The 20,773-nt window shown below is 40.6% G+C and overlaps 1 protein-coding gene across 3 annotated transcripts in view; it reads right to left on the reverse strand.

The window, feature by feature from the left end:
* Positions 1-247: 247 nt before the first annotated feature.
* Positions 248-20,773, reverse strand: part of FYB1 (FYN binding protein 1) — a 79,681-nt gene continuing 59,155 nt past the window's right edge. For all 3 annotated transcript variants that reach the window (XM_087715444.1, XM_087715442.1, XM_087715443.1), the window contains 4 exons: positions 20,519-20,681; positions 3,385-3,418; positions 3,178-3,209; positions 248-3,030 (listed from right to left, as the gene is read on the reverse strand). In XM_087715444.1, coding sequence (XP_087571570.1) covers positions 3,011-3,030; positions 3,178-3,209; positions 3,385-3,418; positions 20,519-20,681 — 249 coding nt within the window. In that variant the 3' untranslated portion in view covers positions 248-3,010. The remainder of the gene's footprint in view (positions 3,031-3,177; positions 3,210-3,384; positions 3,419-20,518; positions 20,682-20,773) is intronic.

Here is a 20,773-nt window from a genome sequence, read left to right on the forward strand (position 1 = left end):
CGACTGCGACCTGTCCGAGAGGTAGGAGGAGAACCACTGTAAAACAGTGCCTCCCACTCCCACCTCCCGCAGTCGTCGCAGAAGGATACCATGGTCGATGGTATCGAAAGCCGCTGAGAGGTCAAGGAGAACCAGGATGGATGCATAGCCTCCATCTCTGGCCCTCCAGAGATCATCGGTCAATGCGACCAAAGCGGTTTCTGTGCTGTAACCAGGTCTGAAGCCGGACTGGAAGGGGTCAAGATAAAGTATTCTGCTGGTTAGTGCCCGTTTGGCCAAACCTGTTGTGGCAGTGGCACGAGGCTCCACCCACCCATTCATACATCATCAAGGATCTTCTGCGCATGCACAGAAGGTTCTGTGCATGCCCAGACGAGCTGCGTGCGAGCAAAGAGAATGCATGGGCATGCGGGTGCGCTCCCGCTACCGAATCGGTCGTGAAGATAAGAGGATTAAACCCTATAACAACAAAAACTGTTCTGAGTTATGTTTTTGCTGAAACAAGGCCCACCTAGAATGGTTGACAATAGGTTTGTAGAATAGGTTTGGTTACTTTCAGTCCCTAAATCCTGCAGCCTTTCTGTTCTTAGGAAATGTGCCTCTGCTAACCAATTGAAAAAAATGTAGAAATCTTGTCCAACTGAAAATGAGAAACCAGAGAAGTATGTTGCCAATAACACTAATTTTGCCGTAACTGTTAATAACAGTTATTAAAATAGATCAAAAGCAAGAAACTTACAAGTAAATCAGACTGTTAAATGGTAAGAAAACAAAAATAGGAGGAAAATGAGGTTGAAGAGAATCTTGGGTTAATTTTTTTCTTTGCAGAAATTGTTGGGTCAGAATTTCTATTTTTAAGAAGTGAGTGAGAAAACGAGGAAAAGTAGTGATGAGAAGCAAAATTCACACTCTTATTTACAAACTGAAAACACATCGCAAGAATGTATCATTAAGAATTCCAAAGCGACATTCTTAATATCCTCACTAAAAGTTTATTCTAGATTTGACGTTTACATACAAGTCTAAGGAATAGTACATACTAATGGCACACTTAAAGGGAATTAAGATTCTACTGGCTGTTATTTCTTTTAGAAAAATAGGCAGAAAGCATGTAAAATATAATGTGTGTGAGGAAGAGAGAGAGAGAAAAAAGAAAAGAGATTTTGTGGAAGAAAATAAATAATATGCACAAAGCACTTCTGTGCTACAACTATTTTCAATTCCAAGTCCCTCAGAAATAATTTTGAATCCAACCTTCATTTTCATTTCTACTGACTTTAGAATGTAGAGAATGCATCAATGCACTACAACCGAATTAGTGCCTTTCCCTTTAGCTTACTAAGAGTATTAAGAGAGTGCAAAGGATATCATCACGACCATCCCATTTCTCAGTTGTCTGATTGCAGAATGACAAATAACCTTTTAGATTCAGTTTCGCATAAAAAATACAGTCTCTCCCGTCTGTGTTTTCTAGTACATATATTCATCTCCATTTTGTGGAGATTTGCTATTGTGGGCAGCTATATGAAGGAATGTCGATTATTAAAAACATAAACAAAAGCACCGAACTTTTCGCAGAGTTTCCCATATGTGTTTTACTGGCATTTCTCTATTACATTTTAAAAACATATGTGGGGTGTCATGATCATAATGCTGGCAATTTTGAGGTTGGGTGCTTTCCCCAGTAGCTGTGGGGCTTGGAGAGTCAAGGGAAAAAAAGTTCTAAAATATATTTTAAACATAAAGCAAGAGACCAGCTCCAGGAACAGGATGCTGAACTTCTTCAGGAATAGGGTAGACCAGGGATGTCAAATCTGTGGTATCACGTTGTCGTCACATGACGTATCATGACTCCCCCCCCCTTTACCAAAATAGGTGTGGCCAGCGTTTGACGCATCCGGCCCGCGGGCTGCAAGTTTGACACCTCTGGGGTAGAGGAATAAGTTATGACTGGCTTGAATTCAGGAGACGGATGCAAAAAGAGAATCATTGTTAGGTTTTTAGTGATGTGGAAATTTGAAGAATACTGTATTACTTGGTCGATAATCTCAAGAAAAACAGCAGAATCAGAAATACCTTGACTCATTTTCCCCAACTAGATGATGGTGTGAAACCAGCTAGGTCTGGAGCTGGTCCTGAAGTGGTACAAATCCCTTGTGTGAAAGTGTCCTAGAACTATACAATTCCCTTAGCGGTGGAGGAAGAAGGACATAACTATTTATTTATTAGAATTATATACATACAGTATATACTAATACAACTTACCAAGTAAGATTGAGAAAGAGAATTTGTGGTTCTTAAGATAAAGGTGAAGTATAACAGAAATCCTCCTACAGATAAACCCTTTTCAAATCCATTCTTAAAACCATCCCAAATCTAAAAAAACAAACAACTTTAAACCTCGCGTCCGAAATTTAGCTATACCGAATTTCACAGGCACAACTGCAGGATATTGGTTGCCCATTTCTGAGTTATAGGAAGGCAGATTCTGCCTGAATATTACAAAAAAGTTCAATAGCAGGTTGAATTAGCCCAGCTGCTACCAATTCTATGGTTTTGTAGTACGATGACTAGATAAAAATAACATAGAACTTATGAAGGACAGGTATCACGTCTGTGGGCACATTGGAATATTTCCAAAGCCCATTGTATGAATATGAGGAGGAGTATTGTACGTGCAAATTGCTGATTTAATCTGTAGCATGCTAAATAGAATATTTTGGATTGCGTTGGGGGATTTGCAAGAGAAAGCTGTCAAGTTATCCCACACCCAACATTGATTTAATAACATCCCGATTTGAAGATTTGGCTGATGGTTGCAAATCAAGAACATATTTGTGTAATGTTATCATGCTTCTGTGATAAAACCTGCTTCACAGTCCAGAAACTGGCGGGCTAGCTTAACCAAATCTTTTGTACATACACATAAATCCGAACTCTGAATAATAACTTTCTCTCTTATATCCACCAATCAAAAAAGGTGAAGACTGTGCCAAGATGAGGCCTGGAGCTAATCATTGTCATATGAATCTACGAAAGAGGGAAAAATGAAAAACAAATAAGTTTTGGATAAAATCTTCCTATCCTTACAATTAAAAACAAACCTATAGAAAAATATTTCAGTTGCCTTCATTCTTAATCATTAGGATTCCATTTTACTTATATTGTATATCTTACCATCTGCAATATCATCATATATTTCTTCATCACTGTAAATTTAGAAAGAGAAAATATGAATTTAGTTACTTTACATACATTAGGAATTGAGAAGAAGCATTACATACTTTTTACTAATACCCTCCTCTCAAATATAAACATTTTAAAACTATCCTTTGACCATTCTGAGAGACAGATAAAGATTTACTATGAAATTATTGCACTTACTCATGCACTAGACAGCTTCTTTGGACATAGCCATCTGAAAAATTAAATCATATATTCATCGTTATTTTCGAACTGACATCTCAGCTAAGAGAATCCAGACAAAAGAAAATTCTAATATTAAAATGCTATTTGTTATCTTTGAGTTCCATCTAGACCATATGAGACATATTGTCATTTTGGTGCAATGAAGAATATGCTGTATGATGACAAGTGGTCCATCTATATGAGAAAAACCCGCCAATTCCACCCACTATAGAACATTATTTTCTCTATTTTACAGTCATGCATAGAAATCAGACAAAAGGCTTTTTCTCACAACCCTTGCTCTATTTTTGAACTGGATTGAAACCAAACTCAGTGATGATCCGCTAAAATCACAGACAAGATGCTCTTTACCAAATATGCTTCAATTCCACCAGTGCTTCCATTGCCCAACTCCACAAAAGCAGTTTGAAGGTAACCCATAGACATTCATGTTTACCAATCTCAGAACTCTTGAGAAAGAGTCAAAATCACTGCCTCATAAGTGGATGATCCTTACAGATCCTTCAACAAAACACACAACTTCCTTATTCTTCCCTTGGCTAGTTATCTGCACAGTGGTCCCAAGGTTTGAGAATTAAGCACATGGCAACTCCGCCCCCCCCCCCCGCCCTGAAGACCTGCCAGGAAACTTCTTAATCAGGAGATGAAACCATAACTGTCAGGCCTGGAAGCCATCTTTTGCATTAGGCCTTCAGGCCTGACACATTTATTGCTGTGGGAAACTGGGAAGGGGGATTTTATGGAGTGGGGTAGATATAGTCAAAATAACATTCCTTTCTCTCTGAGTCAAGGACATCTTGCCCTGCACCCGGAGTGGTCTGACTAGGAGGCATCTCCAGTTTTGGATGGTGTCTGATTGGACCATGTGATGGACATGTGGGTGCTAGGCAGGGACTTGAACTTTGGTTTGGGTGGGGAAAACCTGGAAATTTTCAGATTCGGGTTTTTGCAGATGTGCCAATATGACATCTCTAATAAAATGGAACTTTGAGGAAATTCAAGCCTCGGAGTCTTCTTTTGTTGGGGGTGTTATTTGGAAGCCTGACAAACTGCCTGTTAGGGTATGTTGAAATGACTTTGAGAAACGGGACTAAGAGCCGCAATCCAGACAACCATCATGCAAAAAGTATCTAAGCCCACAGAAGGAAAATGGGTGTGGGAAGTGTTTCAGAGGGAGTCCTCCCTAGTTTTCTGGAGAATAAAAGTATAGGAGGGGATGAATGTTTAGGGCTGATAATGTCAAACTGGGACAACATAATGAAATCATATTTGTAACATTTCCACTAGAGCTTCAAACTGTTTTTTGGTCTAGATGGGCATGAATTTTTGTCTCCTCCCATTTTCCAAAACCTGTACTTTATCCCCCTGCCACTTCAATGACCAAAGCCAAGATATAGCAATAGCAGTAGCAGTTAGACTTATATACCGCTTCATAGGGCTTTCAGCCCTCTCTAAGCGGTTTACAGAGTCAGCATATTGCCCCCACAATTTGGGTCCTCATTTTACCCACCTCGGAAGGATGGAAGGCTGAGTCAACCTTGAGCCAGTGAGATTTGAACTGCCGAACTGCAACTAGCAGTCAGCTGAAGAGGCTGCAGTACTGCACTGTAACCACTGCGCCACCTCGGCTCTTCTCATCATACATATCATACAGGTAATCCTTGAGTTGCAACTGGTTGCGTAATGGCCGAAGCTATTCTACCCCCACAGCTACTTACAACCTATTTTTGAAGTTACGATAGCTGCGCACATGCCTGGAGTCATGTGATCACATTTATAATAGTTTGCATTATCCCATCTCATGTGACTGTGATTTGCAACATTTTCTCCTGGTTTCCGACATTTACTTCCTTTTTTCTGGCAAAAAAATATCCATTGGAGAAAATTGATTACACCCAACGATTGTCACAAAATATTATGAAAAATTGGGTTCAGTTATATGATGCCTCAATGTATGACTGTAACAACTTATGACCATAAGAACTGAATTCCCAGGCTGAATTATGGTCGTAAGTTGAGGACTACATATAATGCCTTTCTGCCGTTCTTCTTGAAGCTGAAAAAAAGACAGCTTGACTGAGCATGTGATAAAAACCAGGATAAAATCCAGGATTTTTACTTCTCATGATGAAAGCCTTATAACTAGGAAAGAAAGACTGGGAGCATTGACTGTCCCCTCCCCACCTTTTCCTGTCCCTTTCTTCATCCTTTTGGATGTAAATTGTAAATTATATACAGCAATTTACTTCCCTCTGCAGGATTTCTGCCACCATGTATTTTCCATGAGGTTGCCTTGGACCAAAAAGATGAAGAAAATACATAATGGCAGAAATCCTGCAGAGGGAAGTAAATTGCTGTATATTGCACATGTGTAGTGCAGAATATATATGCTTATTAATCATCTGCACATATACCTGCCTTCTGATAAGATTGCATCATGAAGCTAGAATTCTGTCCCTTTGCCAACATTATAGTACAAACAACATCAGAATTTTGTTTTGTGTGCTTTAGAAAAATCTTGGGAACACCCATTTTCTCTAAAACATTCAAACTGGCTTTAAAGAAATCTCTATTGGGCTTATTTATTATCCAGATCACTTCTGAGCTTTAGAATCAGTCACCAATATTAAAGGAGCAGGCAGTCAGGAAATATATCGCAGATTAGCACTTGATAGAATAGCCATGAAGACCTAGGAAAAGATATTCAAATGTTAGAACCATGCAAGCTATGATGTTGTCTATGAAACTCTATGGAAGTGAAAGATTCGAAGAAGTAGGAGAGAAAGAGTTTTGATGAGAAGGTAGCTAAAAGTCCCATGGACAGCCAAGGATACAAAGAAATGGATTCTCAAACAAATCAACCTACTCAAAGATACAAATGACCTGGCTCAAATTATCATACTTTGAGCAACAGTGGCACAGTGGTTAGAACACAGTACTGCAGGCTACTTCTGCTTCCTGATGGCTGCCTGCAATTTGGCAGTTCAAATCCCACCGGCTCAAGGTTGACTCAGCCTTCCATCCTTCCGAGGTGGGTAAAATGAGGAGCCAGATTGTTGGGGGCCTCTGTAAACTACTTAGAGAGGGCTGTAAAGCACTGTGAAGTGGTATATAGCGTATTTTTCAGACTATAAGATGCATCAGTGTATAAGACATAACAAGATTTCAAAGAGGTAAGTAAGAAAAAATGTTTTTGTCCTCCCTAGCCCCCAGGAGCACTCTTCAGGCTGGGGGAAGGCAAAAACACACCAGTTTTTGCGAAAAACAGCCTGTTTCTTTGCAAAAAATGGGATGGTGGGGGGGAGGGCTTCAGGAGGCCAAAAATGGCAGTATTCAGTGTATAAGATGCACCAACATTTCCACACTCTTTTAGGGGGGGAAAGGAGCGTCTTATACTCTGAAAAATAAATCTAAATGCTATTGCTATTAAGATAGGAAGGAGAAATATCAAATATAAGAAGCATCAAGTATCATTTAGGTCGATTTAGCTGCTATGCCGAGCTTCTAGTGGATAAATATAACATTATCCAAAAGCCTACTGTCTGAAGAAGGCTTAAGTGCTGGGAAAGCTGGGAGGAAAGAGAAAGCAGCAACAGCAGCAAGGTGGATGGACTCAATTAAGTAGTGATGAGTGCATCACTGGAAATGCTGAAGGAACAGGTTACGGGAGATATATGGAGAAAAGCTATCTGTGTGGTCACTAAGCGTCAAAACAACTCGATGGCACATAATTAACCAATTAATTGTGCTTATTTGATGTAGCCTTGGAGGGTGAGTTTCTCATACGAAGAAAAACCCAAACTTCCTGTCCTCCCAGTTAGATTTAAAAACTGCAAGGCAGACATTCCAAGTTTGATAAAACACCTCCCTCCTTGGCCTTTGAAATTGGAGTTCCTGTCATTCATTTTAAAGCAGAACGACTTCCCCTTAAGTGAAGGATTGCAAATTCACCGTGACTCCCATGGGGAAATGAGCTCATATCTGGGGTATTCTAATCTCCTTTTCTCTCTCATCTAAAAATAATCCTTGCCATAAACAAAACCTTTAGAGAAAAATCATCAATTTGCGACCTGGAAAAAGACACTGGGAAAGGGTGGAGAGGAGAAGGGAAGGGAGAAGGAAAAAGATAAGGGGGAAAGGTGAGGGGCGAACTATTTCAAAGAGAAGATATGGTATTAATATTGTTTCAATAAATATGTAACCAATTTGTGACATTTCATAACAAGTTATGGTATGTTTGAGCCATTGAAAATGGAGTTGAGTCTTCTAATGGTTTTCAGCTGAACTAAACAATCACCTTCTTCTGTTTATTCCATTTTGCAACTACAAATCTACTTCCTCAAAATAATAATTTTAAATGGTAATTTATTTATTGTATTTTGATGTAGAAAACATACAGTATGTATTGTATATTTGCTGGACTTGGTTAATATGCCAAAAAACAAGAATTTGAAATTGTTATCCTCGCTCTATATAACTACTATCTCCAGAAATAATTTTGTCCCTGACCATCTTCTCATTATTACATGTTTTTTCTTCTTTTCCCTACTGTCAAAAACTATACATACAAAATGTTTCTCTGCCAAGACCATATGCCATATTTCCAACAAAATTGACTGTAATGCACAGACATCTAAGTGATAATAAAATCAAATGGATTAGACTTTGTGTCAGGGTTCCAAATAACATCCAAAAGTAAATCAGAGTCCAAGGCAAAGAATTCCTCAAAGTTCCAATTTATTAAGACAGCCATGTTGGCACATCTGGGGAAACCCGAATCTGAAAGCTTCCTGGTTTTCCCCACCCAGTTGAAAGTTCAAGATCCTGCCTCTACACCCACAAGTCCATCACATGGTCCAATCTTCCACTGCCATGCTGGCAGTTCCACCCATCCAATTCCAGTGAGGTGCAGAGGTGTAAAGACAAAGGATGACCTTGGCTTTCTAGAAAGATTTTTGTTATGGCTACATAGTATCTAACTCCAATTCAATCCCCCTCCCATTTTCTCTCAATAGAAAATTCATGGTAGAATAATAGAAAGTGTGGCAGGCCAAAGATCCAAAAGAAAAGATGGTGGCAGGCTTGACACTTTGAAGTGCCAGAAGACAATCTGTATTTGTGAAGCATTGGAAAGTGGTGAATTTCTGATCTTGCTAATAATCCAAAAGAAAAGTTCTCTGCTTCAAAGATTTCAATTTTATCAGTATCTGACTTCTTCCACTCTGTATCAAATGCAGAATCATCTTTAAAGACCTTCAAGCATCAACTATATTACAAAGTCTAGTCAGACAGAACAAAGTATGAATATGTTAAAGATACCCTTGATTCTGTTGGTGGGTTTAACTTTTTTTAGAACCTCTTCTGTGGCCATGGCCTGCTTTGTGGGAGTGGCTTGCCAGCCATGTGACCAGGTAGGTGTGGATTGGCAGTCATGTGACTGGGTGGGCGTGGCCCTTGTAAAAAGTAGTGAAACTCACTTAACAATGCTCTTGCTTAGCAACCAAAATGTTGGCTCAGAAACTCTGGCATTTGAAGCATGCAAGTCTTAAAGGTGTCAAGTTACAAGACCCTTGCAATGCTAACCCTTTAGAAAAAAAACCAGGGGTGTTCAAACTTGACAGCTTTAAGACTTGTGGACTTCAACTCCCAGAATTCCTCCTCTCACTCTTCATCTTGATGATGTGCGGACGGACGGGAGAGGGAGCTGGAACTGGTTCTAAACGGCACTGTAGATTTGTGGAACCTCTTCTATAGAAGAGGTTAGAACTGGCAGGAACCCACCCCTCATTCTGTTGTTTATACAGATCTGCCCCTGTTTATTTCTTGGCAACCATTAAAAAAAATGGGATTTTTTCCCCAGGATAGTTGGTATGGGGAAAATAAGAGGAGGGAGCATTAGGGAATGCCTAATAGGCACGCCACCTCCAGTTGTGTAAAATAAAAATGAAATGCAAACCAAATAAATCAGTAAGGATTGTTCTCATTTTTTTCCCTGAGATTAGACAAGGTTGGCTAACTGCTGCCCTCTGCTGTAGACAGAATGGGAATAAAATCAGAGAGAAATACTGTAATGAATTATTTGCTAGATGAAATTTCAAGTACAGTAGAGAGAGAACCTAGCACAACGCAAAGTGCCAATTCTCTTATATGCTGATGATGCCGCTATCATTTCACAAACCCCTGTAGGACTAAAGAGAGCAATTAGGGCAACACTCGGCTATTGCAGGCAAAACAAGCTGGTCTTTAACTTTGATAAATCAAAAATTTTAGTTTTTGCTAAAAGACCAAGCCAATACTCCTGGAAAATAGAAGGACATAGTTTGGAACAGGTTAGAACATTTAGATACTTTGGGTGGTTTTCCACTCACAAGGAACATGGAAGGCACACCTGGATCACACATTGCAAGTAGCCAATAGATCCTCAAATGCAATTAAACATTTCTTTTACACAGGTCAGTTAGTACCTGCTGCCTTAAAACTTCTTGAGGCCAAAACATTGGCACAAATTCTATATGGGGCACAAACAGGAATCCTTGCAAAGAGACACTTGCTAGAAACCATACAAACCAAATTCTTGCGAGCAATCTTAGCTGCACCCAATGGAATTCCCAATTAAGAATTGAGACAGGCATGCCTCAAATTCAGGTAAGAGCCTGGAAGATGATGATCATTCACTGGCTTAAAATGCATTTCTTTCCAGAAGGACTGTCCCCACTAGTGTTGACTGACAATCCCCCCCCCCCACCTGGAAACAGCCAATTGATCACAAGCTGAGCTCTTATGGGCTCTCATGTTATTCTTAATGTCCCTAGGCCAGTGATGGCGAACCTATGACACGCGTGTCAGTGCTGACACGCGTAGCCATTTGGGGTGACACGCACAGGATTTCATGCGATTCATCCTCGGCTCCTGCACGGCCGCCGAGGATGAAAGAATCTGTGCTGGAGGAACGGGGGGGGGGACGTGTGATCTCCCCCACCCACACTCACTTACTGTATTGCCGCCACCCCTTTCTGAGTGCAGGGGCTGCTGGTAAGGCGTGCGTGCCGTGCGCACACACGTTATCAGCGCGGCGAGGGAGGACCCGCAGGAGAGGAGCGCAGGAACAGTGCGCGCCTCTCTCCAGTCAGGCCGGCACAGAGAGTCTACTCCTTGGACTGTCGGTTACGACCGCACCACAGCAGGGAACAGCCGAGTGCCAACGGGAACTGTGAGCGCCATTAGCAGCAACTATTGGGGTGCCATGGACTTGTAATTGCCCACAATAACTGAGATAAGTGAGGGGGAGGTTGTGTTAGCTTGTTAGGCTAGTTAACCCCTAATTGGCTATCTATAATTCTATCTGCTGTCACTGGCCCCCTGATGGAGCACCCAAAAAATAAAAAACAAAGGTTAAGTAAAGGGAGTGGTAGTGGCAGTGGCCGACCCTTTCAAGAGACATGGAGCGAGATGTATGGCATTATAGAAAAAAATGGCAGATCATTTTGCGTTCTATGTACTGAAACGGTAGTAAGCAGAACGTGGAATATAAATAGACATTTTGAAACTAATCATTCCCAGCTCTTGGAAAAAAGTGAGGATGAAAGGAGGGAATACATTTCCAGGAAGCTACACCTTTATAAGAGCCAATCTAACTCCATCCTTAAATTTATGAAAGGCTCTACAAATTTAAACTCTGCAAGTTTGAGCATTGCTCACTCCATAGCTCAGCATGCAAAAGCACTTAATGAGGGAGAATTTATTAAAGAAACTCTCCTAAGATGTGCGCCAGTTCTATTTCACGATATGCAGAATAAAGATGCAATTATTAAGAGAATATCTGAGTTCTCTTGGGGCGGGCTGGAGCGGCATGTTGATGAGGACGTGGAGCTGGAAGCAGCCGACTCCACAGCCCTGGTTCACGGCACCCCAAACAAGTTCAATAATATCAAGGGCAACATATGAAATCGACTGATGAACAAAGAAGTTACTAAGCAGGTATGTTAAATAATTTGTTTTTGGTTTATTAAATACAATTATATATTGCAATTATACATTGCGCAAAATTATGTTTTTGTCGAAGTGACACACAACGTGAGTTATGCTCGATTTTTTGCCGATTTTTGACACACCACGCCAAAAAGGTTGCCCATCACTGCCCTAGGCTTTGATCAAGCAAAGCAAGTAGTAATTAATAGAATGAAGGACATGGAGTTCCAAGAAGAGGTTGCCTCTCCACAGTAGGGACAGAATCAAGCAGGGTGTGTGGGAATCAGCAAGATATCTAAATGACCTGATCTTCTCACAACAAAGAATAGCTTTCTTCAGAGCCAGATTTAACATTCTTCCTTTAGCACTCCTCCAGGCCAGGTATAAGAGAACACCTATAGCAGAACGGGTTTGTATATGTGGTAAAGGAGAAGTGGAAGATAATTCACATGTTCGATTACACTGCGAGCTATACAGATCTTGTAGGTCTGCACATATTCTCCCCTTATTAGAGAGATTGCCAGGGAGGGCAGACAATTTTTATCTAGAAAAATTGGTAACTGGGTTAGTATCTCCTCCAGGATACTAACCCAGTTACCATGTATGCAGTGGCAAAGTTCTGTGCTGCTGCAATGTCCATAAAGAAAAAAAATGGCTACAGAAGTATAGTTGTCATCTTGTACCAATTATCTGGACATATCTCTAACAATCTTTGGACCATTGTATTCACTCCTATACTTAACAGTGTTGCACCCAGATAACCCAGGGAGTGACCCGAACAATCTGAGAACATGTATGTTATTTTCCACTTTTAACGTCAATACCTTTCAATTATATCTTAATGTCAGTACTTTTTAACATAGTGTAAAAACTAATGTGTATTGCGGATCTTTGACTGTAATAAAGATTTACTTACTTACTTACAAGTACAGTAGAAGCTAACAGACGGTTATTATTTGTAAGAGAGGATAAGGTATTCTTGTTTTTTTTTAAATTTTCCTACATATTGTTCATTCTGTTTTATTATCAGAAAAATGTATTCAGGGATTTTAGAATAGGATAGGATAGGATAGGATAGGATAGGATAGGATAGGATAGCATAGCATAGCATAGCATAGCATAGCATAGCATAGCATAGGATAGGATAGGATAGGATAGGATAGAATAGGATAGAATAGAATAGAATAGAATAAGAGAGTTGGAAGGGATCTTGGAGGTCTTCAACCCCCTGCTTAGGCAGGAAACCCTACACCACTTCAGACAAATGGTTATCCAACCTCTTCTTAAAAAAGAATTTTCTATTCATATCCAGCCGATTCAATTCCAGGAAGTCACAGAAAGAGCAATAACTTTTCCTTTCTTGGGAAGCATTAGTTTATAGCAACCGTTTTTCAAACTTATCTTAGTATTGTGTATGTTTGCTGCCTTGAGTTATTTATAAAAATAATAAAGGCAGGATAAAAATGAAAACCAAAAAACATAAAGAACCACAGAGTCGATCTTAGAGGAGGAATACGACAGTTCACAAAATATGATTTAAGGCCAGGAAAAGAAGATAACATTGACAAGAAACTTAAAATAGTCCACATTAAAAAATTTCCTCTGCGCACATGTCAATCTGGAGTCACTGCATTAGCTATACATGCTGCTCCTCCTTTGTGCAAATCTATGATGAAGCTATCCTTGAAATCTTTTGCATCAACTTTGATTCACCATCCATTCTGTCTTCATCCTATCACTTTATGTTTTACAATATATTCTTTTAGATAAACAATTTTCTCCATTTTTAGTTAATCATCTACAAAGATATAAACATGTATCTACTTCCTCTTTTTTTTTGCAAATCCTTCAGTTTTCCCTTTAAATATATATACACCCACACACATTTCTCAATGACTTACTGAAGAACAAATATCTGGTTGTTAGAAATACTATCTGGCATGTGTTGTTTATTTGCCCCACTTTTATCCTTTCAATCAGGATTTTGTCAAACTCCTTCCCAGACACTCTTAACAAACAAACTTCCCTGAATTCATTATTTGCCCTTTGAGTAATAATTCTTACAATTATCAGGCATAGAAGTGGCAAACAAATCACACAACCACTTCATAAGCAAGCCACATCCGTATTTTGACATTTCTCCTATGACATCAGCACTACCATTTTTCCAATTTTACAGATCATTTAGGACTCCATTTCATCTGTTTTCACTTGGACACATTTATAGCATTTGTTTTAAATCAATTCTTTGACATATCACTATTACCCATACTCCTGTCTCACTAGTCCTCTAAATATTACCTCCCTTCCGCTGGCAGCCCCAAATTGTTACCACTTTTACTTTTAATCCCATTTACTGTCAGGGACTCCTTCCTTAATCCCTTTCACTCACTTCCAAAACAAAATGTTTCCATCAAAGTTGCCCTGCATTTCTTTGTGTTGTCTAAGCTTTACCATTCCTTGCATTCTTTGATTACATTCTCTTCACCTGTCCTTTTCTTGCTCTATAAAGCAAACAACTTTTTGGAAGCAATTATTCTCTTCTTTGTATTTCCATCTATCTTTAGCTTCCTTAACTATACCATCCCACCAAGCCCCCTTTTCATACCTACAGCACATCTGTTGTACTCTGTAGCATAATTTGTTTCAATCTTCTTCAAGCAGGAATAGCATGCATCAGAAGAAGAAACAGAAACAGGCAACAGGTAGGTGGGTCACAGAAGTTGGGTGTGGTGGTGAGGGACATAGGGGGCCACACTTGAACCCTTGACTCACAGAATCTGGCAAACCTCCTGCAAGCTCTGCATCACAGATTATGCTTTAATGTGGTAGACCAAATAATTATATGATGGATAAAATGCAGAAGCAATGAAATATTAAAAGGAAGTTCTCCCTGGGAACCAAAAGTATTGCCATAGGACATTGGCGTGCAATCCTATTTACTAAAATCATTTTGTGAATGATGTCTTTGAAGGGAGGAAGGATGGGCTACATTATCTGGATTCCAGAAGGCAAATAATATAATCTCACCCCGATTTAGGAGTATCCCCTGTTGTTAAAACAAAAGTTGTGAACTTAAAGGGAAAAAGCAAAGGAGCAGAGCTGTAGTGCCAGCTTTTGGGGCTTTGGAGAGAAATAAAGTGAAAGGTCACACACAAGCTGCAGTCTGCATTCCTAAAATTCCAATTGTTAATACCTCCCAGGGGAAAGAGATGCGTAACAAATGGACTTATTCATGAGAACCAGGTGCCTTCAGAAAAGCAAATTAAAATTGCCATTCATTCAGCATAATGCTGAAAAAAGGCAGTTGGCCATAACACCATCATCTCATGGCTCCTTAATGAATTCTAAGAATTATTCAAACAAAATTATATTTTGCACATGTTAGACGAGGCATGAAAAGTTCCCTTCCATAACCTACTACCTTCCCAATAGATTGGGACGACAACACCTGCATTTTACACAATGCTGAAAAGAGATTTTAGGAACTGAAGTCCCATTGCATCAGAAGGGAGATAAGATGTAGAAAGAAAAACAGTTTTGAATGAGCCATGATATCTCAAAGATGGCAAACTAACAGTCCTTTGTCAAACCTTCAAGGTAAAGTCATGCATGCTAATTCTATTTTTATTGTAGCAGAACCTTGAAAGTCTGAATGCACTTCCCTCCCCGCCCCCTTTATCTTCATGAGAAATAGGGGAGTGCGGTCTGAGATCCTGTGGTTACAGTTCTGGGCCAACTCAGATTTTTAAAAATCTGATTGTTGTTTTGATAGTGACTCTTCTTCCTGTTCAAGGTTATTCTTTCTGTTGGTGACAACCTTCGACTCTCTGGGTGGGTTGGATAGCAACTCTCAGAATTCTGTAGGTTGTGTTGAGGAATTTGGAATCATAATCTACTTATTCCGGAGAACCAAAATGTAGAAAATGTTGCCCTATTATTTATTATCATATCACTTTCTCCAATCCCAATACAAAAATAACAAGTAGCAAAATACAAGATTATTTTATACAGAGATAGGACTTGCAACTCATAAGGATCGCTAAAATACTTTTTGAAAAACATTCTTAGAATCATTCTATTTCATACAAGATTAATCTTTAATGTTGTTACATTAGATGCTGCAGTGTAGCATCTAATTTTTGTCTGTTAGAATGAAGGGATAAGAACGTTCCAGACAACCAAAAGCCAAACCTGCTGTTCTGACCTAGGCTTCCCAAGAGCATGCAGCAAACTCCTTATCCCGACATAAAACTCCTCTTATTAATTTTCTATGAATTCTTCTAATTCACATCCAGCAAAGTCTTTCAAGGGAGGATTTGCAGTCACAGACCTTATCTGGCTTGGAGATTTGCCAGGCCAATATCTGCAAAACTTGGCAAGGAGTCTCAGAGAGTCATGAACCAATTAAGCAAACTAATTGTCTCCTGCAAACTCCATTCCCCTTTCTCTCCTCTTTTATTTCCTCTGGCAGGGGGCATTCATCGTCAACCTGTGGCCTTACTCCCAAGTTGACCCCTGTTCTTTAGCTGCTCCCTTCGTCTGGCAACTCTGTGCATGCACACAATGGGAACAAGCTCCAGCTGTTTGTCTGCCTCACTGATGTCTGCCTCTGAAGGCAGCTGATAACTGGCATATGGCTCTGGCCCCCTCTCTGCCTCTGACACAGAGCCCTCATCAGAGCCTTCCCCAGACTCCAGGACTAGCCCATATTCCTCCCCAACCTCTTCACTGTCTGAATCGGATGCCAGCTCTGCTGGCTGATGGTGGGCCACAACACCTGCTTTGTTTTCCCCTAGACGAAGGAGTGTCAAACTTGTGGCCCGTGAGCCAGATGGTCACGGGTGGGCCATGTCCATCTCTGGTTTAGCGAAGGGGAAAATTTGTGATATGTCATGTGATGATGACGTGACGACGCTAGTTTGACACCCCTTCCCTAGAGGCTTCATTTATTCAGAACTATCTGTAAACCTTTATGCATCTAACTTTGTTCAGCCTCATTATTATTTTCTTTTTACTAGGACAAGTCAGAGTTTTGGAGATTTGCCTTGAGTGCATTCATTAACATTGTTCAAGTATGTTTATTGATTTTTAAATTCTTGATATTACTCAAGCAGCACAATATTCCAGAAATGTTGGGTGCTCCATCACTGGAGGTCTTTATGAAAAGCCTGGACAGCTATTTATCCAGAATGATGTAGGGTCTCCTGCTTGAATAAGGGGTTGGAGTAGAAGACCTCCAATGTTCCTTACAACTCTGTTATACTGTTACTGTTACTATACTGAAAGTGTATAACTTAGTGGCACTGGCTCTTCAATTCCTTCTGACCACATGGGCTGTTGGAATGTAAACAGGGAGTTAGGGATTCACTCAATGTTCCCTTGTATTTCACTTTACTCAAACTTTTGCTTTTTGAGACTGCTAATCTCAGGGTCTTCCTTCTGCCCTTGTTCCAAAGCATGAATGCATGAAAGCTAGACACATAGAAATAAACAGCATCTACATACTGTGCAAAAGAGACAACCAACAAACCAAAATTGGAACAGAAAGACCAAAATATGTCCCCACCAACAATCAACATCCAGATGAGCATAGATGAACTCCATGATTAACATCTGACCAACAATCAAAAAGTAGACAACAACAAAAGTAAACCCCAATCAAGGAATTGCCAAACAATCTAATACCCCTGAAAATAAGACCTCCCCGGATAATAAGCCTAATCGGGCTTTTGAGTGCATGCACTAAAATAAGCCCTCCCCAAAAATGTTGCAATACAGCAGCAGCCATGAGGTGACCATGCTCGCCGCCTCCTGTACCTTGAAAATAATAAGACCTCCCCACAAATAAGGCCAAGCACTTATTTTGGGGGTCAAAAGAAAATAAGACCCTGTCTTATTTTTGGGGAAACACAGGTAGTAAATGCCCTACCAAAGAATCTCCAAGACTACCCCCACCAACACAGACAGGGCAAGCAACTAGAACAGGGCTGTCAAACTCCAAGCCCGCAAGCTGGATGCACTGGCCACTCCCACACCTGGTTCAGCCAAGGGGGAAAAAGTCCCGATACATCATGTGACACTGCCATGACAACATGAGTTTGACACCCCTGCACTAGAATATAAACTGAGAGCAAACCCCACTTCTTACTAGAACTGATGATATTACCTACTTTGGGTAATGAAACATCTGTTTTAAAAAAACCAAGCTCAGAGAGCAGCAAGAACCTCTCCTCTTTATCATATATTGGCTGTGGAATATGGGATTTTTGGACAGAAAAAAAGAAAGTGAGAAAGAGAGAGAGAAAGAAAGAAAAAGAAGGAAAGAAGGAGAAAGAAGAAAGAAAGAAAGAAGAAAGAAGAAGAAAGAAAGAAAGAAAGAAAGAAAGAAAGAAAGAGAAAGAACGATGGGGAGAAGTTTAGGTATGGCCTTGAGATGCAGCTGTGCTCTCATGGGAACAGATGAGCTGCCTTACTGATAACCAGGACTCTTAAGAGGCAGGTGGAGGTAGTATTTTTATTGGCCAAGCTTAGTGTTGAAAGTGGGGGAATCTAAAGACCTGATCTTCTTAGTTGTGGAGGAATGTATTGCCATGTTTGAAGCTGCATTGTTTTCAGGCATCAAGAGAGAGAGAGAGAGAGAGAACCTTTGGAGAGATCATATGGGAAGCTGGTGGCTGGAATGAGACATCACTGGGAGGGTTCTGGGAGAGAGGGGTAAAAATGTTGATTGGGAAAAGAGAAGCCCAAACCTGGACAAAGCGGTGTGTTTTACCAAACCCTAAGACCAGGGTTAGGGTTCAAAATTTTTAGCAAGGGGTTCTCTGCCCAGTTGCTGGGTGGGTGTGGCCATGGTGGGTATGGCCTAGTCAGCCTCCTGCACCACGGGGGGGGGGGCGTTTTTGGCCTCCCTGGGCTCTGGAGGCTTTCTTCGAGACTCTGGGAGGGCAAAAACGGCCTACCCAGGTTTTGAAGGGCCTTTGGAGGCCAGAAATGGGCCTTCCCAAACTTCTAGTAGGCCCATTTTTTACCCTCCTCAAGCCTCCGCGTGCACCCTACACTTACCTGCATCCAAAGTGGGCCACGTGGGGACTCCTGGGAAGTGTGGAGTGAGGGTCCAGTCAGGAGTGGGATTTGGGGGTTCTCCGAACTGCATAGAATCTTAGCTAGAGGTTCTCCTGAATCCCTGCGAACCCCCAGGAGCCCACCCCTGCTTAAGACCAATGGGGATAGCGAGAGGTAGCTGCCTGCAAAGGACATGTGGGGACCTGGAGGAAGCCCAAATTGGGAGGAGCTGAAGGAGATAGTAACTAAGCAGTGGAATGGATGGCCACTAGCAAATAGCTCTGGGAAAGAGGTAGATACAGTTACAACCTTTAGAGAGACAGGAAGGAGGAAGAAACTTTGTACTGGGAAGTTTGAACAAACTACTGTAAATACAGTGGTTCTATTTTTTCCCCCTTGTTCCTGTAAATCTTCTACTTGACATAGTAATGGAAACAAAAAAGTCTCTGTCCAGCAAATGTTCAGCTTAAAGTCACACGGACGGCCCACTGTATAAGTACCATCAGTCACACTTTGAAATTGCTTGAAATAAATCTACTTTCTCTTATAACTGGCTTTGCAAACTGTAACGTTCAGCTCAGAGGATTGTGCACACACATACACAGGCAATTTTCTTTTTTCCAGCACAAAACAGCTATTACTGCTAGCACAGCATTCAAAATTGTATTCAGGCTGGTGTTGGCCAAGAACCTAGCAATTCCCCAAATTTGTAGCTAAGAACCACATAAATATCTAGATTCATGAATGACACTAAATTAATAATAGGATGTGTTTGCCTTGGCCCTGGCCATTGAATCAATGTAGGTTATAAAGCTTGGCTAATAGTTACAATACAACTATCCAACTGGAGTTTAATGAACAACACCTGGTTAAATAAACTGTGGCTTAGTGTGACGTACGAACCAGTGGTGGGATTCAAATAATTTACCAACTGGTTCTCTGCCCTAATGACCAGTTGGATAGGCGTGGCTCAGTGGTCATGTGACCAAGTGGGATTGGCCAATCAATGTCACTCAGGTCGATGGGCGCTTTGCCTCAGCTGTGACAAGGCAATCAGGGTTAACTGGAGAGGCAGTTTATGTAATCAGGGCAATAAAGATGAGGCTAGAAACAACACCAGAATGTTTCCTTCCTGCCTTCCTTACAGGATTAGCCCTGTAAAGTGGGGAAAAAAACAAAAGGAGTTTTCTTCCAACAACCGGTTTTCCGAACTGCTTAGAAAGTTAACAACCGGTTCTCCCGAATAGGTGAGAACTGGCTGAATCCCACCACTGATATGAACTCACCCCTTCCCTCCAGATATACAAAGATCAGTGATGGCAAATCTATGGCACGTGTGCCAGAGGTGGCACACAGAGCCCTCTCTGTGGGCATGTGCGCCATCGCCAGCTGCTCTTCTGGTTTCTGGCGTGCGCATGCGCAGCAGCCCAGCCAGCTGGTTTTTGCAAGTGCTGGAGCGCCAGAAACCCAAAGACCAGCTTGCCAGCCACCTGGTTTTGGGATTTCAGGCACTCTGGTGCCTGCGAAGATCAGCTGTCCGGTGTGCATGCATGCACTGGAAACCCAAAGACCAGGAACACATTCCAATGCACACGTTCCAGTTTGGGCTCTCGGTACCAAAAAGGTTTGCCATCTCTGACATAGATAAATATTCTCTGAAACCAATTTTTTCTTTTAGAATGGAAGGGTTTATTTTAACCATAAATAGATTAGTCTCAATGTAAAAACAGCAATAGGAGCTTAGTAAGGACATATTATTTATTAAATAAAAAACATTGAGCAGTGTTCAAAATAATTATGTCCTGTAATTAATCTGAAAATCATTTGAGCTATTGCTAGTAATGCCTGCATGGTCCATGGTGACCTTAAATGTACAAAGATCCTGTATACTTTTATTGCCCTTTAACTGTTACTGGATTATGAATCCCATCATTTCTTATGTTTGGCCATAAGCATTAAGGCTAATGGAAGTTGGAGTTCAATAATATTTGGATGGCCATGGTGACCACTTCTGCTTTTCATCACTTATTTTCTTCCATTCTGTGTTAGTACTTACATTTTCCTTCTTCATTCCTACAAAGCACTTTAGTTTCATCCACATCTTGAATAACCTCAACCAGTTCTCCTGGCTTGACTTGCAAATCTTTGGAACCTCTTTTCTTTAGGGAGGGTGCGTTAGATATGGTAGTAGTGTAGAGAACTCGAATATCACCTTCATACTATGGAAATAAAATGAATGATTCATAAATAAAAATTAAACATCAATTGAAATTATACTTTTGGCTTTGTATACAGTTGAATAAATGTAATC

Source organism: Thamnophis sirtalis, unplaced genomic scaffold, assembly GCF_051295495.1.
Source record: "Thamnophis sirtalis isolate CommonGarterSnake01/CBP01778 unplaced genomic scaffold, rThaSir2_p1.2 scaffold_5, whole genome shotgun sequence".
Lineage (NCBI taxonomy): Eukaryota > Metazoa > Chordata > Lepidosauria > Squamata > Natricidae > Thamnophis > Thamnophis sirtalis.